General features: G+C 39.6%; 1 protein-coding gene across 1 annotated transcript in view; it reads left to right on the top strand.

Moving 5' to 3' along the window:
• Positions 1-12071: 12071 nt before the first annotated feature.
• Positions 12072-15743, top strand: part of KCNQ1 (potassium voltage-gated channel subfamily Q member 1) — a 344271-nt gene continuing 340599 nt past the window's right edge. Inside the window, 1 exon segment of the mRNA XM_040557701.1 lies at positions 12072-12559. Coding sequence (XP_040413635.1) covers positions 12162-12559 — 398 coding nt within the window. The 5' untranslated portion in view covers positions 12072-12161.

Below are 15743 nucleotides of genomic sequence, written 5' to 3' on the forward strand. Positions count from 1 at the left end.
CCTTTTTCTGTGTGGAAAGAGGAAGATGTTACCACATTACCAGGCACACCTGGCCTCCCAAGCTTATGACAATGAAAGTAAACATTGCTAGTATACAATAACAACAGCTCTTCTCTGGGATGAAAATTAGCCCTGTCAAACATGGAGATGCAAATAACAAACATTTATCTGTAGCAGTAATGGGACATACAGTTACTAGAAACAGACAACCAGCAGCAATGTACTTTAGATGTGAATATAGTTTCTAAATTAGCTTTTCAAATGATTGCGATAGAATGAATGTTCAGTAGCTGCGTCAGTAACTAACTCTCCTTTCTCATTGAAAGGAATTACATGCCTCATACCTGCTTTCCCCATCTCTAAGAAATCGTTAATAAACTTCCCAGAGTGCATGTATGCAGTCTGAGTGCTCTCTTAAAGATTTAGATTTCCAAACAAACACTGTCCATTTATCTTCACAGATAAATTCAAGTTTTGGTGCACAGCATGTCAGCTTTAATTTTGTGTTCATTTAAGGGAATTATTCTGTATTTAGGGTGTAAATGTTGCATCACTGTGCTTTCTTAGGTAACTTGCCTTTGGGGCTTCCTTGATATACAACAGATCGCACTCAGTATGAATTGTTGCAGTTCAGTTCACTATTGTGAAGCTAAGCTACTTTGAACAAGCCAAAGATATGCCCAACCTTTTCAGTTTTTTCATGATCGGTCATGTGTTTATGCAAATACTTTTTGTCCTTGACTATCAAAATAAGTGGTTGGAGTTCTACCTTTTATATATATATATATATAAATAAATATGTATATAAATGTATGTTTGCTATTTCAGCATAAGTTGATATATCCATAAACATTCAGTGTCCTCAGTAGAGATTTCGCTATTTTCGCCTTAAATTCACCTTTCATCTGCAAGTCTAGTTTTCTTTGTGCTTTGTTTCTAAAACCTTCAGAAAATGTCTCTGATATCCATTTCAGTTTGATTAGAATACAAAATGACCTAAAATCAGTCAGCTATCCAAATTCTACTTGTTCAAGAAAAGAGCAAATTTTGTTTCCCTCGTGCTGACCTGTAATTATTCTGGATTGCTCTAAAATTTCCTTTGTAGTACATACTTGTCAATATTTTTGTTTTTTAAACCACCATTGTTTCTGTTAATGCTTATATTTCTAGGAATATAATTGTGTTAAATTCCATTACATCAGTTGTAAAAAGTCCTTTATCCTTGATCTTTGTTATAACAGTAACAGTTGCTTGAAGTATAAAAACCTGAAATTAAGCATGACCATAGTCAAGAAATGTTCTTGGAAATATTGTAATATGTTTCTGTGAACAACATTGTAATATACGGTTTTGAAGGCACTGGCCTTTTTTGTCCAGATTTGACTGACTAAGGAGGAATACTAGGTCTGATACCAAACACTTCATGTACCAGGTAACTTGCAGATAGTAAGACCATCTCAGTCCCTCCTTGACAGTTTTTTTTGCAAGTCTTGTCTTTGTAGAAGTCCTGTATGCTTTTTATATTCTTAAGTAGTATTTAGGTTTGCCTGACAGAACATCACAGGTTTTTATTTTGTTTGTTTTTTGTTTTGTTTTCCCTTCTGCTCTAAGCAGATGTGTTTATTATTAGCGTATTTCTTAGATAGTTTCATTACCTTTTTTGGAGAATTCTGGTAAGTCTTGGTGATTCTGACCAGTTGTTGCACCTGTGCCTCCATTTCCTTTTCTGGTAGCTTTCCAGCTTTCATGTCAGTCTGCTAAGAGGGAAATAATGCTTGAGTAGGAATACTCATAACTTATTGTTGTCTTACGGATGTTTGAGAATGGAAGTTTTGTAAGCTTCTGAATGCATCTTTTATACTGCAAATGCATGACACCATTTATTCTACCCTTGCAACTGGCTTGCTCATTCTGCCAGTTTATGTACAATGATTTATTATGTACAGTCCTTTGTCTTGTAAGGTGAAACCTCTATTTCAATGTTCCTTGAATTGAACAGTTTTCTAACCTAGCATTTGAGTTTGAGTTTGCTGCATTTTCAACAGAATTCCCCATTTCTCCTTCTCTGAATATTAACTCCAGGCACTGATGTGGTTACAGGTCATGTTTATATTTTCTTTGCGTGGTGGTTGGTCTGTAACTTAAAAGATCAGTGTTATCACTTACAAGTAATTAGTTATAAGTGGCTGATAAGTCAGGTTACGTCCATTTCTGTGTTCATGGGGTGAAGTTTCACAGAAAGAGCAAATACAGGGAAGAGGATGCATCTCTGTATGGTATTATCAGCAGTTAAAGCATCTATTGAAGTTTGTTTCCATTCAAAACACATGAGGTCTTGATTTAAAATTCTAATGTTGTTAGTTCTGTCTGCACACCGCAACATTTTACAGTGTTTCAGAGCATCCCTACCTTTGTAGTGACTAGTCCCGTTTCTCCTCTTCACCAGCAAATCTGGGTGCTTAATGTACAATGGCATTTATCATCACAGCTACAAAGGAGGACAGTGCTATTATCCCATTTACAAGTTAAGAACCTCGGGCACAAATAAGAACAATGACACACCTTAGCTCACACAGGAAGTCTGTAGGAGAACTGGGGAGTGAACTCTGGTCATTCAAGTACAAAGTTAGAGACAGTAACTTTCCTCTTTGATAGTGGACTGAAAATACTTCCTTAAACTCAGCAATTACAGGAATTATGCTTACAGTGCTCTCTTTGATAATTCCTTATTAAATTGCAAATCTGGGCAATGTATCAAGTTAAAGTCCAGTTTTTTATTCTTTTTTTTCCTTTTGCATTGATGACTACTCATTATCACTGAAAAGAGAGAACCTTTGTGACGTATTTGCAATTGCTTTCTTACTCTTCCTTGCTCTTTTAATTTTATAATGGCATTTCCAGAAATTCTTTCTGAGATTTTCCTGGTCCTGTATTTTATATTAAATTTAGATTGCATTGGTAAATCAGTATTTGACGGTTTATGTAATTCTGCTCTTCCCATCAAACTAAGTTATTAGTAATTTATTGTATTATTAACATGAGAGAGAATCATTTTACAAGTAGTGTAAAGAGATTCATTGCTGCTACGCATAATAGTGGGAGGGTAAAAACTGGATAGAGGGTTCCTTTATATTGAAAAGGCTCTGGAAAGACAGTACTGAAAAATTGTTAGTGCCAGATTACCGACTGCATCAAATTACCATATTATGACTCAGTTTATAGCAGATAAGTAAATGAGTAGTGTTTTGGTTTTATTGTGTTGAGAGAAGTCATTGAATCACCTTCTCTTTAGAGTATCAGGTCTCTTGTGTTCAAAAATAGGATCATTTCCTTCAGCTACTTTGTTCCATTTCTTCCCTAGATGAAAACATAACACTTAAATGGTTGCAGCAACAGAATTGATCGTTAATGTCATTGTAATAAGGCAGCTTGTCCCACTGAGAACCAGCTAGCTTTGCAGTAGAAAGAGGCACACACATGCCTGTAGCCAATTAAGATTAACTGGGTGCAGCTGAAAGTGGAGACAGTGATACAGTAAGTAAAGAGCTCCTCAGATGAAAGATGAAAAAGGAGATAGAAGCTCCTATGAGCAGTGAAAGGGAGATCTAGAGAAGTAGCTTTAAGGGACTGTGCTCCTCTACCAGGTGGGAGGAGAAAGTAACTGCAAGTAGATGACACTAAGTTTTCAGTCTTTGAAGATGCTTTGGGGGTTATGAAGTGAACAGCTCTAGCTCTTGTTGAAGAACAAGAGGGGCTGGGATAGCAGTGCAAAGCAATGTTGCTTGAGATGTCATCTCTGCACAACTATATTCTAGTAGGTCTATACTTCTAGTCACCTTTCAATGCATTTTAACTACAACAATAGATAGACTCTAGCCTGGAGCTCACATGGAGATCAGCTGTTAGTCACACAGCTATCTCCAGTCTAAAAGTCTAAACCCAAATCTCTCTCTCTTCTGCAAACTTTGTCTTTCCTTTGACCTATAAACTATAACCACCCGTGTTGAGGTTCTAAAAAAAAAATGCTGGATTTTAAATGCCAGTTTACAAGACAGTATCTCTCTACTTAAGAAATACATGTACTGTAAAATGAGCTTACAGGTCAGGTTATTCAATCAATTGCCATACCTGAACAGGACAGAGTGCTCAAGTAAGACTTACTGTGTCAAAGGACATTCTGATCACCTCTCCTTTTCTTAAAATAAACCTGTAAAAGAAAAGAAAAAAAAAAGATAGGAACTATGGCAAGGTTGTGTAAGCTTGCCAGCAGTAACACATAATTTCCTAACTGTATGAAATAGCTTCCTTATTCTTAGTGTGCCAATTATTTTTCCTTTTTCATAACTTGCTTATTCTTTTCACTTCACTTTCAGTTTATTTAGAAGGATCGATTCTCACTATCAAGAAAGTATTGCTGTCTATTATCAGAACTGTCTACAAAAATGAGACAAAACACCTGTAGCCTATTTAGTCAGGCCAGGTAAACTTGTTACTGTAGCCACTAGAGGGACCTCCAGGAATAGAATATACAAACATTTGCAAATGCTATTTTGAAATATTAAGTGTCTTTAAAAAGAAGGGGAAAAAAAAAAGCTTTGCAGGTCAATCACATTGTCATTTGATAATAATGAGCTCTGAAATAATAGGAAATGTGAATTAACTAATTATCTCATAGACTTCCTCAAGAAAGCATCAAGAAAGTTCATTTATCCTGGTAGGATATGAGTTTGGAGGGTTCTTTCCTCTTCATGGAATTAGAGAGGTCAGAACATCTGCTTACAGAAGACTTGTTATTTAGCAGAAAAGTTGTGCGTTGCTCATTTGAGGGGTACACAGCAAATATAATTATGCTCTTTTCAGAGTTGCTGAGAAGAACTAGGATTTGGATGTGATACAGACAGCCTGCAATCAACAAGCTTAGTTTCTCAGTGGAAGGGATTTTAGCATAGCTTTCAATTTCTTTCAAATTTTAACAGCAGTTTAATAGCCTAATTAACAAATATTGGTGCCTCAGTATCTATGCACATGCTTACTAAAACATAGCTATGCCACCACTTGGATTATTGGATCTGTAATTATCAGTCAGTCTGGGAGATGAGGGGGGCAGTCACATTCCCTTTTATACTTCTGCAGTACTATACAAGAAGTTGTGGTGTACTTCATGTACAAGATTTTGGGCTTTGTAGAGCACAAATGCAGCAAGCTTTATTTTTATCCTTCTACGTGAAATCTTGCTAATGTAAGCAACTGTGCTCCTTAGACATTGAAGATGATGACCCAAATACAAGAACTGCAATTAGCCCAATTAGCAAAAGGTCAAGGATGGGACTAGAATTTGGCATGAAATCACAAGTGGGGAAAAGGTCAAGAGAATTTTTGCAAGACCTTGTATTATGTCACATTGTATTGTTTGGCTTTATCTGTTGGAATGGTACTGGAGAAATGAAATCTCTTATTTGTGAGATGAAAACAACCTGAAATTCCAGTTTGGCAGAGCTGACTGTTGCATAGGTCTCCTGTGGCCTATCCACTGAATTTTATAGTTTGCATTTTGTTTGCATTGAGAGGTTACTTGCTGTGGAAAGGTGTAGTTGTGGGGGAAGAGATATTGCTAGTAACTTTTGTATTGTTCTCTGTTTTCTTTCTTTGGGGCATTAAAAAGCTATTTGGTGAATTGCTGTTTGAAAAATCTTTGTTTTTGCAATGGAATTACCATTATTTTCCTTACCTTGCCTGTGTAAACCTTCCACTGAAGTTATTTAGTGAACTACCTGCAATTAAAGGTCAGTCAACTGCAGTTACGCTTAGCTGGAAGACAGATAACACCTGACAAAGGTGGGTTGCCAAGTGGGCTCTGCTGAATAATGATTATCTATCCATGTCACTCCATACATATGAAATAGGATATTATATTACAGATTAAAATGTTTGCAGGCAGGAAGTGTTCCTTGATCAGGAAGAGATTTAGTGATAACTAGTGATGTCTTTACTTGCTTCAGCTGCTAAAAGTGAAACTGTCTGAAATACCAAAACATCCTCTTAGTAAACACAGGTCTCCCCGTAAGTAACTATAGAGTTACAATTTGAGAGGATTTCAGAATTTCAAAAATTCAGTGAATTTATTTGGACCTTACTCAACAGTGTTATTTGATCCTATTGGTCCTGCTTTGTCCAACAAAGACAGGGTTTATGACCCTGTCCGAGGAAGAGAATTTTCTCGTGATGCAAGATGATGATGTAACGATCCCTTCATTTGAAGAATGGCATTAATCACTCAGCCCTTATATACCTTCGCATATGTAAGAATATGCATACTGTATCCTGTATGGCATTACATGAGTAATCAAATTCCTGCTGAGTCTCACATGCTTCTGAAATTATAATATATCCCATATGCCTTAATGGTGAAAATAAATGGTGCAGCATTTTGTCAACCTCGTTAGTTTTCTCTTTTGCAATGATTCTCAGAAGAATCATTTTTCGATTATGAAAATTGCTGAATAATTAACCACATCAAAGAACCAGGGAGAATGGGACAGCAAAGGCATTCTAAAAAATCACTTATACCTAGAAACTTTTAGTCAAACCTGCAACAATAGGCAGAAGAACAGTCTAATGCTGTAGGGAAAAAAAAAAAAAAGATTTTTAATGACATGAAACAAAATTCCAGTTGGATGGTATTGGCCTTTTGAATGAATATTCATTGGCAAGAATAATTACGTCTTCCAAGTATTGCCCAGTCTGATTTGGGAGAGGCAGGGAGGAATGACACAACTTCTTTTTCTGTTGGAGACAAAGAAATTAAATATTGTTGTAAATAGCAGATCTAATCCTGTGGACGAATAGGGCAAATATCAATTTTTTCACACTGATTGGTCCAATTTAAGTTGTAGACTAGTCAGCATTTTACCATATGTATAACTAAATACACGAAACCAAAAAAAAAAAATAAGGCTGTGTGCCATCAGTGTAAATATATGCTCAGATTCTTTCTTGAAACTGTTTTAGGATCTAAAACCTGAGCTCTGGTAGACAGTAACATTCTTTCCCAGAACAGCCCTGATGTGTTTCGAAAAGCTATGAAACAATGTAAATAGAGGTAATAAACGTAGACATAACCGTGCAGTAAGATAGCATTCAAACAGATAATATTAATCAGGATTGTCAACTGCAGGACTAGATAGTCTCCAGACTCCAGATATCTGGTGCGTGCTAATATCTTCTGCAATGTTTCTTCTCTCTAGTGACCAGATTCCTAAACTTACTGCACCCGCAGTTAAAAATAACCTGGCACTGAAGAGAGAGGGAGAGAGGATTAGAAGCCAGTTTAAACTTTCTGAATAGGAAGTCATCAGCTGTTTTCTGTCTGTCACATTTGTCTTGAGACTGATACAATAGCAGACTGCATGAGCACCTTTTAAAAGCGTCCTTTTTTTGACAGCGATTAGTCTTTTTATGAAGTCATTCATTAATGTGGACACTGACTTACAACTGAACAACTGCTGACCTGTTAGGATGCTCTTACTTTGTTCATTCTTATCTAGAGGAAGAAAAGGTGGTTTTGTCTTTCCAAGTTCTGCTCCATCAGTAAATAGTGAATTTGCCACTGAGGCAAATTCAGTATTTCAAAAGAGACAGGCTATATTGTCCAGTTTTCTGGAAGTGATTTAGTGAGGGTATGGGGGACAGTCTGCCCAACAAGTAGGCTGCTAATGCTTAAGGATGAACACCTCCTGCACCTTTCTGTGTAGTGCTTGTCCTAATTACCAGCACTGTATTGTGGTGCTTTTTAATTGAATGACAAAGGCACCTTCCCTAGACGTTCTTATTGCAGTACTTCGTGATGGTGCTACCGTTGAATCAGAGAAAGCCTGGACAGCAGCGGTTAATAGATGTTTATATTGCAGGTAGAGTAATGACACAGTAGCTGTGCATGTTCCTGATCAGGGAAGCTGGAATAAATTCACCTGCAGGAAAGACTGAGCTGAACTAACCTGAGGATTCTCCCTAGCCATACAGCTAGGTGATCACAAAGCACTAGGGGAGAAGGATAAAGCAGTTACTGCGCTTTATTGTATTTTTATCTTAACGGTCAGACTTTTGGGGCATACTGCAGTTTCAGATGATTTACACTGTCCATATCTGGAGTTTCTACTGGTATGCTACATAAGTTGTTTGACTAGCAATGCCTGTCATCAGGGAAAATCTGCTGTATGTATACATAAGAAGCACAAATGCATTTAAGAGCCTGTTAGAAAGACTTTGCTTAAATTTAAAACCTAAAGTTAAGCTGGTATAAAAGTATACCACTTGTATATTTAATAAATTGTGATCAATTTACAAGAACGGTAAATAAGATTACTTAGGCATCCAATGAAAGATGTGTATAGGTATTCAGAAAAATGTTCTTAATTGTAACTTATTTAGTGAATGAAAACATGTATATGTCCCCACTGAAACAGCTGAGCCACAGTCTTTCCAAGTGCTCAAAAATGAAGCGAACTCTTTTCTCTCTTTATACTTTCCTTACTTCTGCTTTGAATCCGTAAGGCTGATGTTCACTTGTTTGGCATATTACTATGCTTTCAAGCTTTTCTTCATGTCAGAGGTCTAAGTACTTATGTTTTGTAGGTTTTAATATGAGTATCTTTAAGTAATGACATGCTCCTGTGAACAGATTTATTTTAAATTAAGATAGAGAATATTTTGAAAGCTACTGGCATACAGTCATTGCTGTATGAAAGTATTTAAACAATCTAGGATTCCATTCTCAGTTCAGAACTAAGTTGCTTTTACCTACATTGCTGGCTGTTTTAAAAACAATCTACTGATCGAACTGTGGCCCGTCAAGGCAATGGAATGCAGCAAGGGATTTGCTCTAATTCAAGAAAAATAATCTGAAAATTAAGATGAAAACAACTTCTTCCTCTCTTTGAAGAAAGTTTTTTAACCTGTCCCCTTCTGTAGCTGGGCAGAAATGGGGGAATTTGTATTTAAAAAACAAACCAAACCACCCCCCAAAGTAATCTAACGGTAAGCAGGAGGATTTCCAAACATGAGCATGATTAATATCAAGACATGGGTACTTATGAGGGGGGAAAAGTGGGAATTGCCGTTACTATGTTAACGGCATTCATCTTTAAAATGTTTCAAATTATAATACAGTTTAGGTGATACAATATATAATAATTATTTCCCAGAGTCTCATAATGAATTAGTCATCTATATGACACTTGTATTTAAGCATGCAATTGATTTCAGATATGCCAGACAGATGTTTTATCATTCAGTAAAATGAACTAGATAGAAATCATATAATAAAATGATTTTTAATATATAAAAATTAACTTCATCAATCAGTACACACTGAAAAATGTAGATTTTGATGGATTCCTTGACTCCAGGGAAAATATGTTCATATATAGCCTAAATATTAATTTTAAACATTATCAAATTGAAGATTCCTTCATTTCTGATGATTATTTGAAAAATTAAGTCAGCACCAAAAGAAAATATTATGAAGGTATTTAGGACATGAGAAATGAAGTAGTGAGCTACGGAGCTTTTCGTGTTCTGCATTGAAGACGTTATTGAAATAAACTTTGTCCATTTTGAACAGTTTCTCATTGAACAGAGAGTAAAAATTAGTTATTAATTTTCTTCCCTACATAGCTATTTAGCTCTAACTTTTGTCTTGAAAGGAAATTGTATGTAACAAAACCCTCTATTATCCTGTTTTGTTAATCAACAGATAAATAACAACACAATGCCATAATATTTTAAAAGATTTTGGAAACATAATGAACATCGGAAACATAATTGGAAACATAATGAACATATGAAGAACATAATCTGAATGCCTCTTGTTTTGTCAAACTATGAAAATTATTTTGCACCTGGCTCTAGGATAAGGTCCTGAATAACACAGATAATATGTCAGTCTTTAAAGTAGAACACTTGCATAAAGAAACACATTTGTTAACTTTAACACTGTGATTTTATCAGGACAGTCCTCAAACAGTGAGCCTTCAAGCGTAACAATGACATTCTTTCTTCCGTTAGTCATTTTTCTTGCATACTTACTGCAAGAACAGCAAATGATTTCTGAATATCTTCTAGGCAAACGACTAACAATCTGACTTGAAGAGTCACACAGATGTTTCTTTTTGGTGCCAAATATATTGTAATCTGAGGTGAGCAAAGTCATTGTCAGTGGGTTTCCTCTGTGGTCAGAACAGACATGGTGTCTTTACCAAGAAGCAGAGCTTTTTCTGAAGCACTAATAAGATCTTTGAGCTTTTACTCGGGAACAAATCAAATGCTCTCTTCTAGACTGGAAGCCAGATACTAGAAATGGACTAAATTGCAGGCAAGAAACTAGAGACTCCTTGTTTAGGGGTACACGTTGGGCTGGTCTTTCTTTGGCTCCCTGTATCCCATGGTCAAAGTTGAAGCGCGGGAATAATTCCTGACCTTCGAGGTTTTATCTTCCCATTCAGGCGTTAAAGCCACAAAGAAACTGCAGTCACTGGATATGGGAAAGGCAGTTGCAGTTTATAATAAAATAGATTTTCCCTATGTGATTTTTATGTAGAACTTCCTTCTTAAAATACTTGATGCACACCTGTCTTCACAGTTCCCGAGGACAGAGAAGACCAAGTTAGCTGTAATTTGGATCTATTTTGATCAAATGCATGAAGAGTTTCCTCTGTTGTGCTGTTTTTATTAACTTTGTTCTTCTTGCTCTGATTGAGGGGGGAAAGCCTTTTGTTGGTTTAAAAACAAGTTTTGCAAATTCTTTTTTTTTAATACTTCTGTTTTTGCATTCCTAACAAGGGGTCAGATTCTTCATGGATATAAATTAGTGCTTTATAAGAGCCTACAGTCTTGCTTATTTACACTAGTGAAGGATCTTGCCCAGTTCGCCTACCATGTGTGCAACTTGACATTTGAATGGAACTACAATTAGCAGGCTTGTTTGTGTTTAACTTTATTTAGCACCTTATCTTCCTGCAACATTCTTGTCCCATACCAGCGTATCAACCATGAACTCAACATAGCTCTTACTAGTTCTGTTCTATTTTGGGCTAGAAGAAAGAAAAAAAAAAAAAAACAAGAAAAAAAGAAAAAAAAAACCACAGCACTCCAGATCAGAGAGAACCTTCTTTACTTCTGGGAATAGAAATTGTTAACTAATTGTTACAGCAAAGTCTTTTACTACTATAACGAGTTAACTCACATTGCTGTTAAGTCTTAACTCACTCCAATGCACAGGAAAGTCATCCAAGCCCTCAGAACAGCATGATATTAATTGCTAAAGATATGTACCCTTCTACAGAAACACAATGTTTTGGTTTAGTGTTGGTGAGAGACCCAGCTTGCAGGTGAGGCAATTCTGCAGAACTGTGCTTACTGTTCTACAGCTTGCCTAATTACTCAGCTGTTTGCTCCCTTGTATCACAGTAACATCTAAGAGTGCAAGGCCTGGTGGCCTGACCCTTACTCTTGTTACTTGTATTAAGAACAGCCCCCTGGTAGATGCTAGGTCGAGTCATGTTCAAGTTTGGGACTTTTCTCCTTCCCAGTGCTGAAATTCTGCAAAAAGGGATGAGGCCCTGGAGACTCTGGTGTTTCTAACTGAGCGGTAAGGGGGCACATTCTGGCTCAAGTCACTGTGACAGGCCTGTGAAACCCTTTCTGGAGCATGTTATCCCACAGGGGCTAGGTGGATTGGCAGCAACCCCAACTGGGTGAGGAGAGCTTGGCAGCCACCTTCCTGATCTTTACCATCACCTCCTTCAGCGCATTGGGCCTCCTGAAAGGAGGATGCCACCTCCGCCCAGCGCTGTCCCTGAGGAGAGGAGCAGGTGAAGCAGATCAGCACCGATGAGAGGGGAGAAGGGAGCAGGGGCAGCCCTGGAGGCGCGGGAGGGCCCGCCTGAGGTAACGCCAGTTCGCGGCCCCGGGCAGCCGCCGCGCGGCGCCTCCCGCCGGACGGCCCTGGGGCTGCAGGCGGGGCGGGGACGGGCCGGAGTCGGGCTTCCCCTCACCTTTCCCGGCCGGGAGCCGCCCCCGAAAGGGCCGGGCCAGCGGCGGCGGGAGGACGCCCGGAGCTGGTCCGCGGCTCCCCGGAGCAGCGCGGCTCCGGCACTGCCTCAGTCATGTCCTCCAGCTCCCCTCCGGGCGAGAAGAAAAGCCGCAGCCTGGGCCGGCTGTCGCTGCCCAGGAAGGGCAGCATGACGCCCGGTAAGAAGCCCTCGTCGCTAGAGCTGGCCGAGAGCACCCCGAACGCCCACTACGCTCCGCTCCCCGACGGCCAGGGCGGCCAGCAGCCGGCGGGCAGCAGCCCGGTGCCCTCCCGGGAGCGGCCGCCGCGGCTGAGGAGCGAGGTGGTGGTAGTGAGCGCCGACAGCCCGCGGCCCCCCGTCAGCCTCGACCCCCGCGTCTCCATCTACAGCCTCCGCAAGCCGTTGCTGAGCCGCAGCAACATCCAGGGCAGGGTCTACAACTTCTTGGAGCGGCCCACGGGCTGGAAGTGCTTCGTCTACCACTTCACCGTGTGAGTACCCGACCCGCCTGCTCCTCCCGTGGGCTGTTAGCAGGGGTTTTCCACTCACAGCCGACGCTGCCCGGTGTGGAAATCGGAGCTCTGGGCTTCCATGAGGCGTCTGCGGGTGCCCCCTTTCCGCCTCCTCACGGCGGCCGGCGCCCCTCACGGCACTCCGCCGGACGGACTGAGCCTCTCGCAGGTGCAGTTTAAGAAATCGACCCGGCTTCCTGTCATGCTTTTGTCTACTAGATGTGTAACAACCCAAAAAAGTGCCCCGCTGCTGAGGAAGTTTCTCTTGCTTTAGGAAAAAGCACTGTATTTCAGCTCAGGTGCAGTCATTAGGTAGAACAGGTGCTGGCTTCAACAGCCCCTCATGCCCCCCACACCTCAACCTTGGAAAACTATCTTGGGAGTTGAAATAAATTTTTCATTCCAAGTATGAAAATGAAGCTGGTAATAGCATAATCACTTGGGGTTTTTAGTCATTTTTAGTGCAATCGCTCCTGGTACAGCACTGGGTAGGTGCGTTACTGGTATTGCAGTTGTGCTGGAGGGAGACAAGGGACAGGTGTGCTGAGGTGACGCTCCTCTCCCTTCCCTTTATTTTATTGCTCTTCCTCCTTTTATTGCTCTAACTCCTTGTTCTACTGGGTATGAATGCCCCTGCTGTTATTTTTAGACAGGAAGAAGGATGACATTCGGAGGATGTTTAGAGCTGCTTTGCTGCAAACAAGTTAGAAACCGTTTTGAGCGTTATATTCTCCACGGAGCACTGTGTCCACCCTGAGCCAGCAAGCAGCAGGTCTGTCCTTCACAGGGATCTCAGCAAGTGAATCCATGTGAAATTGGTGCTTTTTAATCTAGATTTTGTGGAAGGTTTGCATGGCCCTCAAGCAGCTTGCGTATCTTAAATGTAGGGAATGAGGTCTGGCAGAATGGTGATACTTGGTTAGGTCTGTTTATTGTATGCATACACACTCCTCTGTAGTAAACACACATTTACTACAACAACTAGAGGTAAAGGCATTTTATGGGCCAAATCTGAAGACCAAAGACTTTGTTAAAATTCAATTTTTAATGTTCCAATCATTGTGTTCTGATTTTAAAATCTAACTCTAAGTGATCACTATTTTTAAAGTAAATTGAGGATCGTGTGTTATTTTCCACATTTCAGGATTCTGGAGTGAGGTAAGTGGTACCAACTTGATTTCAGTGGAGGGAAAACAGCTGTAGTCAGAATGTCTTTAAGAGGGAGATGACTGTGCAGCTAGTAAGATAATTGTGGGCTCTGCTCTGTTGAATGTTTTGATAATGCCATTAGATGACAAAACAACTAATGGCCATAATTACAAAACATCTAATAGTTTTGGGTGAACAATGTAAAACACTTTCAGGAATAGGAGAATCCCTAAAAGGTGATTTAAGCAGCCATCTACTATGGTATTCAACCTTTCTCAGATGTCTCAAATTACGTGTAGAACGGACAGTAAACCATGTTGAATATCATATCTAATCTTTAAATGTTAACTCAGTGGTCTTAGGGGGGAAAAATCCTGAAAGAAACTGTTGGATCCATTTATCTACCTAAGAATCTAGCCTTAATTTTAAATGTTGTATATGTACAGCGTGTCATTGCCTGTCTCTCCCCCGCTATGCTCCTGTCCGTGGTGTGAGCACTAGTCCCAGTGTTTCAGCTCTTTCCATGAGCTCTTCCGATGCAATGGTGAATGACAGTGGTAGTAAATATGCTCAAGCGTCTTACTAAGCATTGTGCATATTTCTTGTCTTAGGACTCTAAAGAAACAGAAGGGAATACTACTACCCTGATGTGTTTTTTGCAAGGCAATCTGTAAGTACAGTCTGTGCATTTTAGGCAGCTCCACTCAGATCTCCCCCAGTAGAGGGAATTGAGTTTGTACCATCCTCAGTCATCCCAACATCTTCATATTTCTGGGGTAGACAAGCCTGGGTTTCCTTGTGTGCTAGTAATGTTTTAGGTTACTGGTCTTTGGTCCATACCCCTCCAGCTCTTTCTTTCTTTCTGAGCTCCCAAAGCAAGTTCCTGGGATGCTTGCTTTCTACTGGACAAAGGAATGCTCTCTGAGTTCTGTCTCTGCCAGCCAGATGCCAAGTATTGGTAGCTTAACAATTGTTACAATGCGAAAGCTTGGTGTTAAAAGTAACAGACAAAGCAAACAGTTGTTCTGATCCAGGGAAGCCGTTGTATCTCAACCTGTACTCTGGAGGAGGTGGGGAACCTGATTTTTAAAAAATGAAAATAAAAAAATACACAGTTACACAGTTATAAGAGACCCTGCTTCCCTGCTTAGTCTTTCCTCCTACTACAGCTTACAAATATTCAGAGAGTTAAACTGGGTTTTGCCTTGTGATGTGTGAGGACTGATTGTTGGCTCCCTTGCCAAAATGAGCTCAAGAGAATGGTGTCGTTTACTTGTTTCCTCTTTATCATTCCCTCTGCTGGCTACCTTCTGCTTTGTTCTGGGGGCTTTCAACTGCCTTGGAGGTCTCAGTTTCTGTGTTAAAAGTTCAGAGGAGAACGAGATAGCAAACTTTTTTTTTGTCAGCTTCACTCCCACTGTTGGGCTAGATCTTGGCCAGGACTCTGCTCAATTTTGGTCTTCATGCTCTGATTTAACATTGTTCCATGACACTGATCCTGTTCTATCTCTTGCACCAGCTTATGTTGTGCGGAGTATGAAGCTGTGTTCTTAGTTATATGCTGCAGTGATTAGACTTCAAAATTCCATAGAATAGTCGATATAATTTCTTCTGGGCCTGTATCTCTGGTTGTTTTAACACCATTTAACAAGCCAGAAAACTACTTCAACTGATTGTCACACCCTTTTCCTGCTTAGGAACTTTATTTAGTGGTATTCAGAATACCAACAGAGAAGAATTGACAGAACAGATTTTCCTTGGTTTTATCTTATAATCTTTAGAAAAGCAAAGTTGAATGCTGAGCTTTAGTCCACAGAATCTGTGTTGGTATGTTTATTTCATATAGTTTAGATTTCTCTATGGTTTAGGTATGTGGTGGAGCCCTCCATGCACCTGCTGATCTAAAGAATGGAGTCTTGTTATGCACAGCCACAGAGGGTTTCTGTACTAGGTCAGGCCAATGACCTGTTTACTTTTGAATTATTCCTTTCTTAAGGGGGCTGAAATACCTCTT

The sequence above is a fragment of the Cygnus olor genome, chromosome 5 (genome assembly GCF_009769625.2).
Source record: "Cygnus olor isolate bCygOlo1 chromosome 5, bCygOlo1.pri.v2, whole genome shotgun sequence".
NCBI lineage: Eukaryota > Metazoa > Chordata > Aves > Anseriformes > Anatidae > Cygnus > Cygnus olor.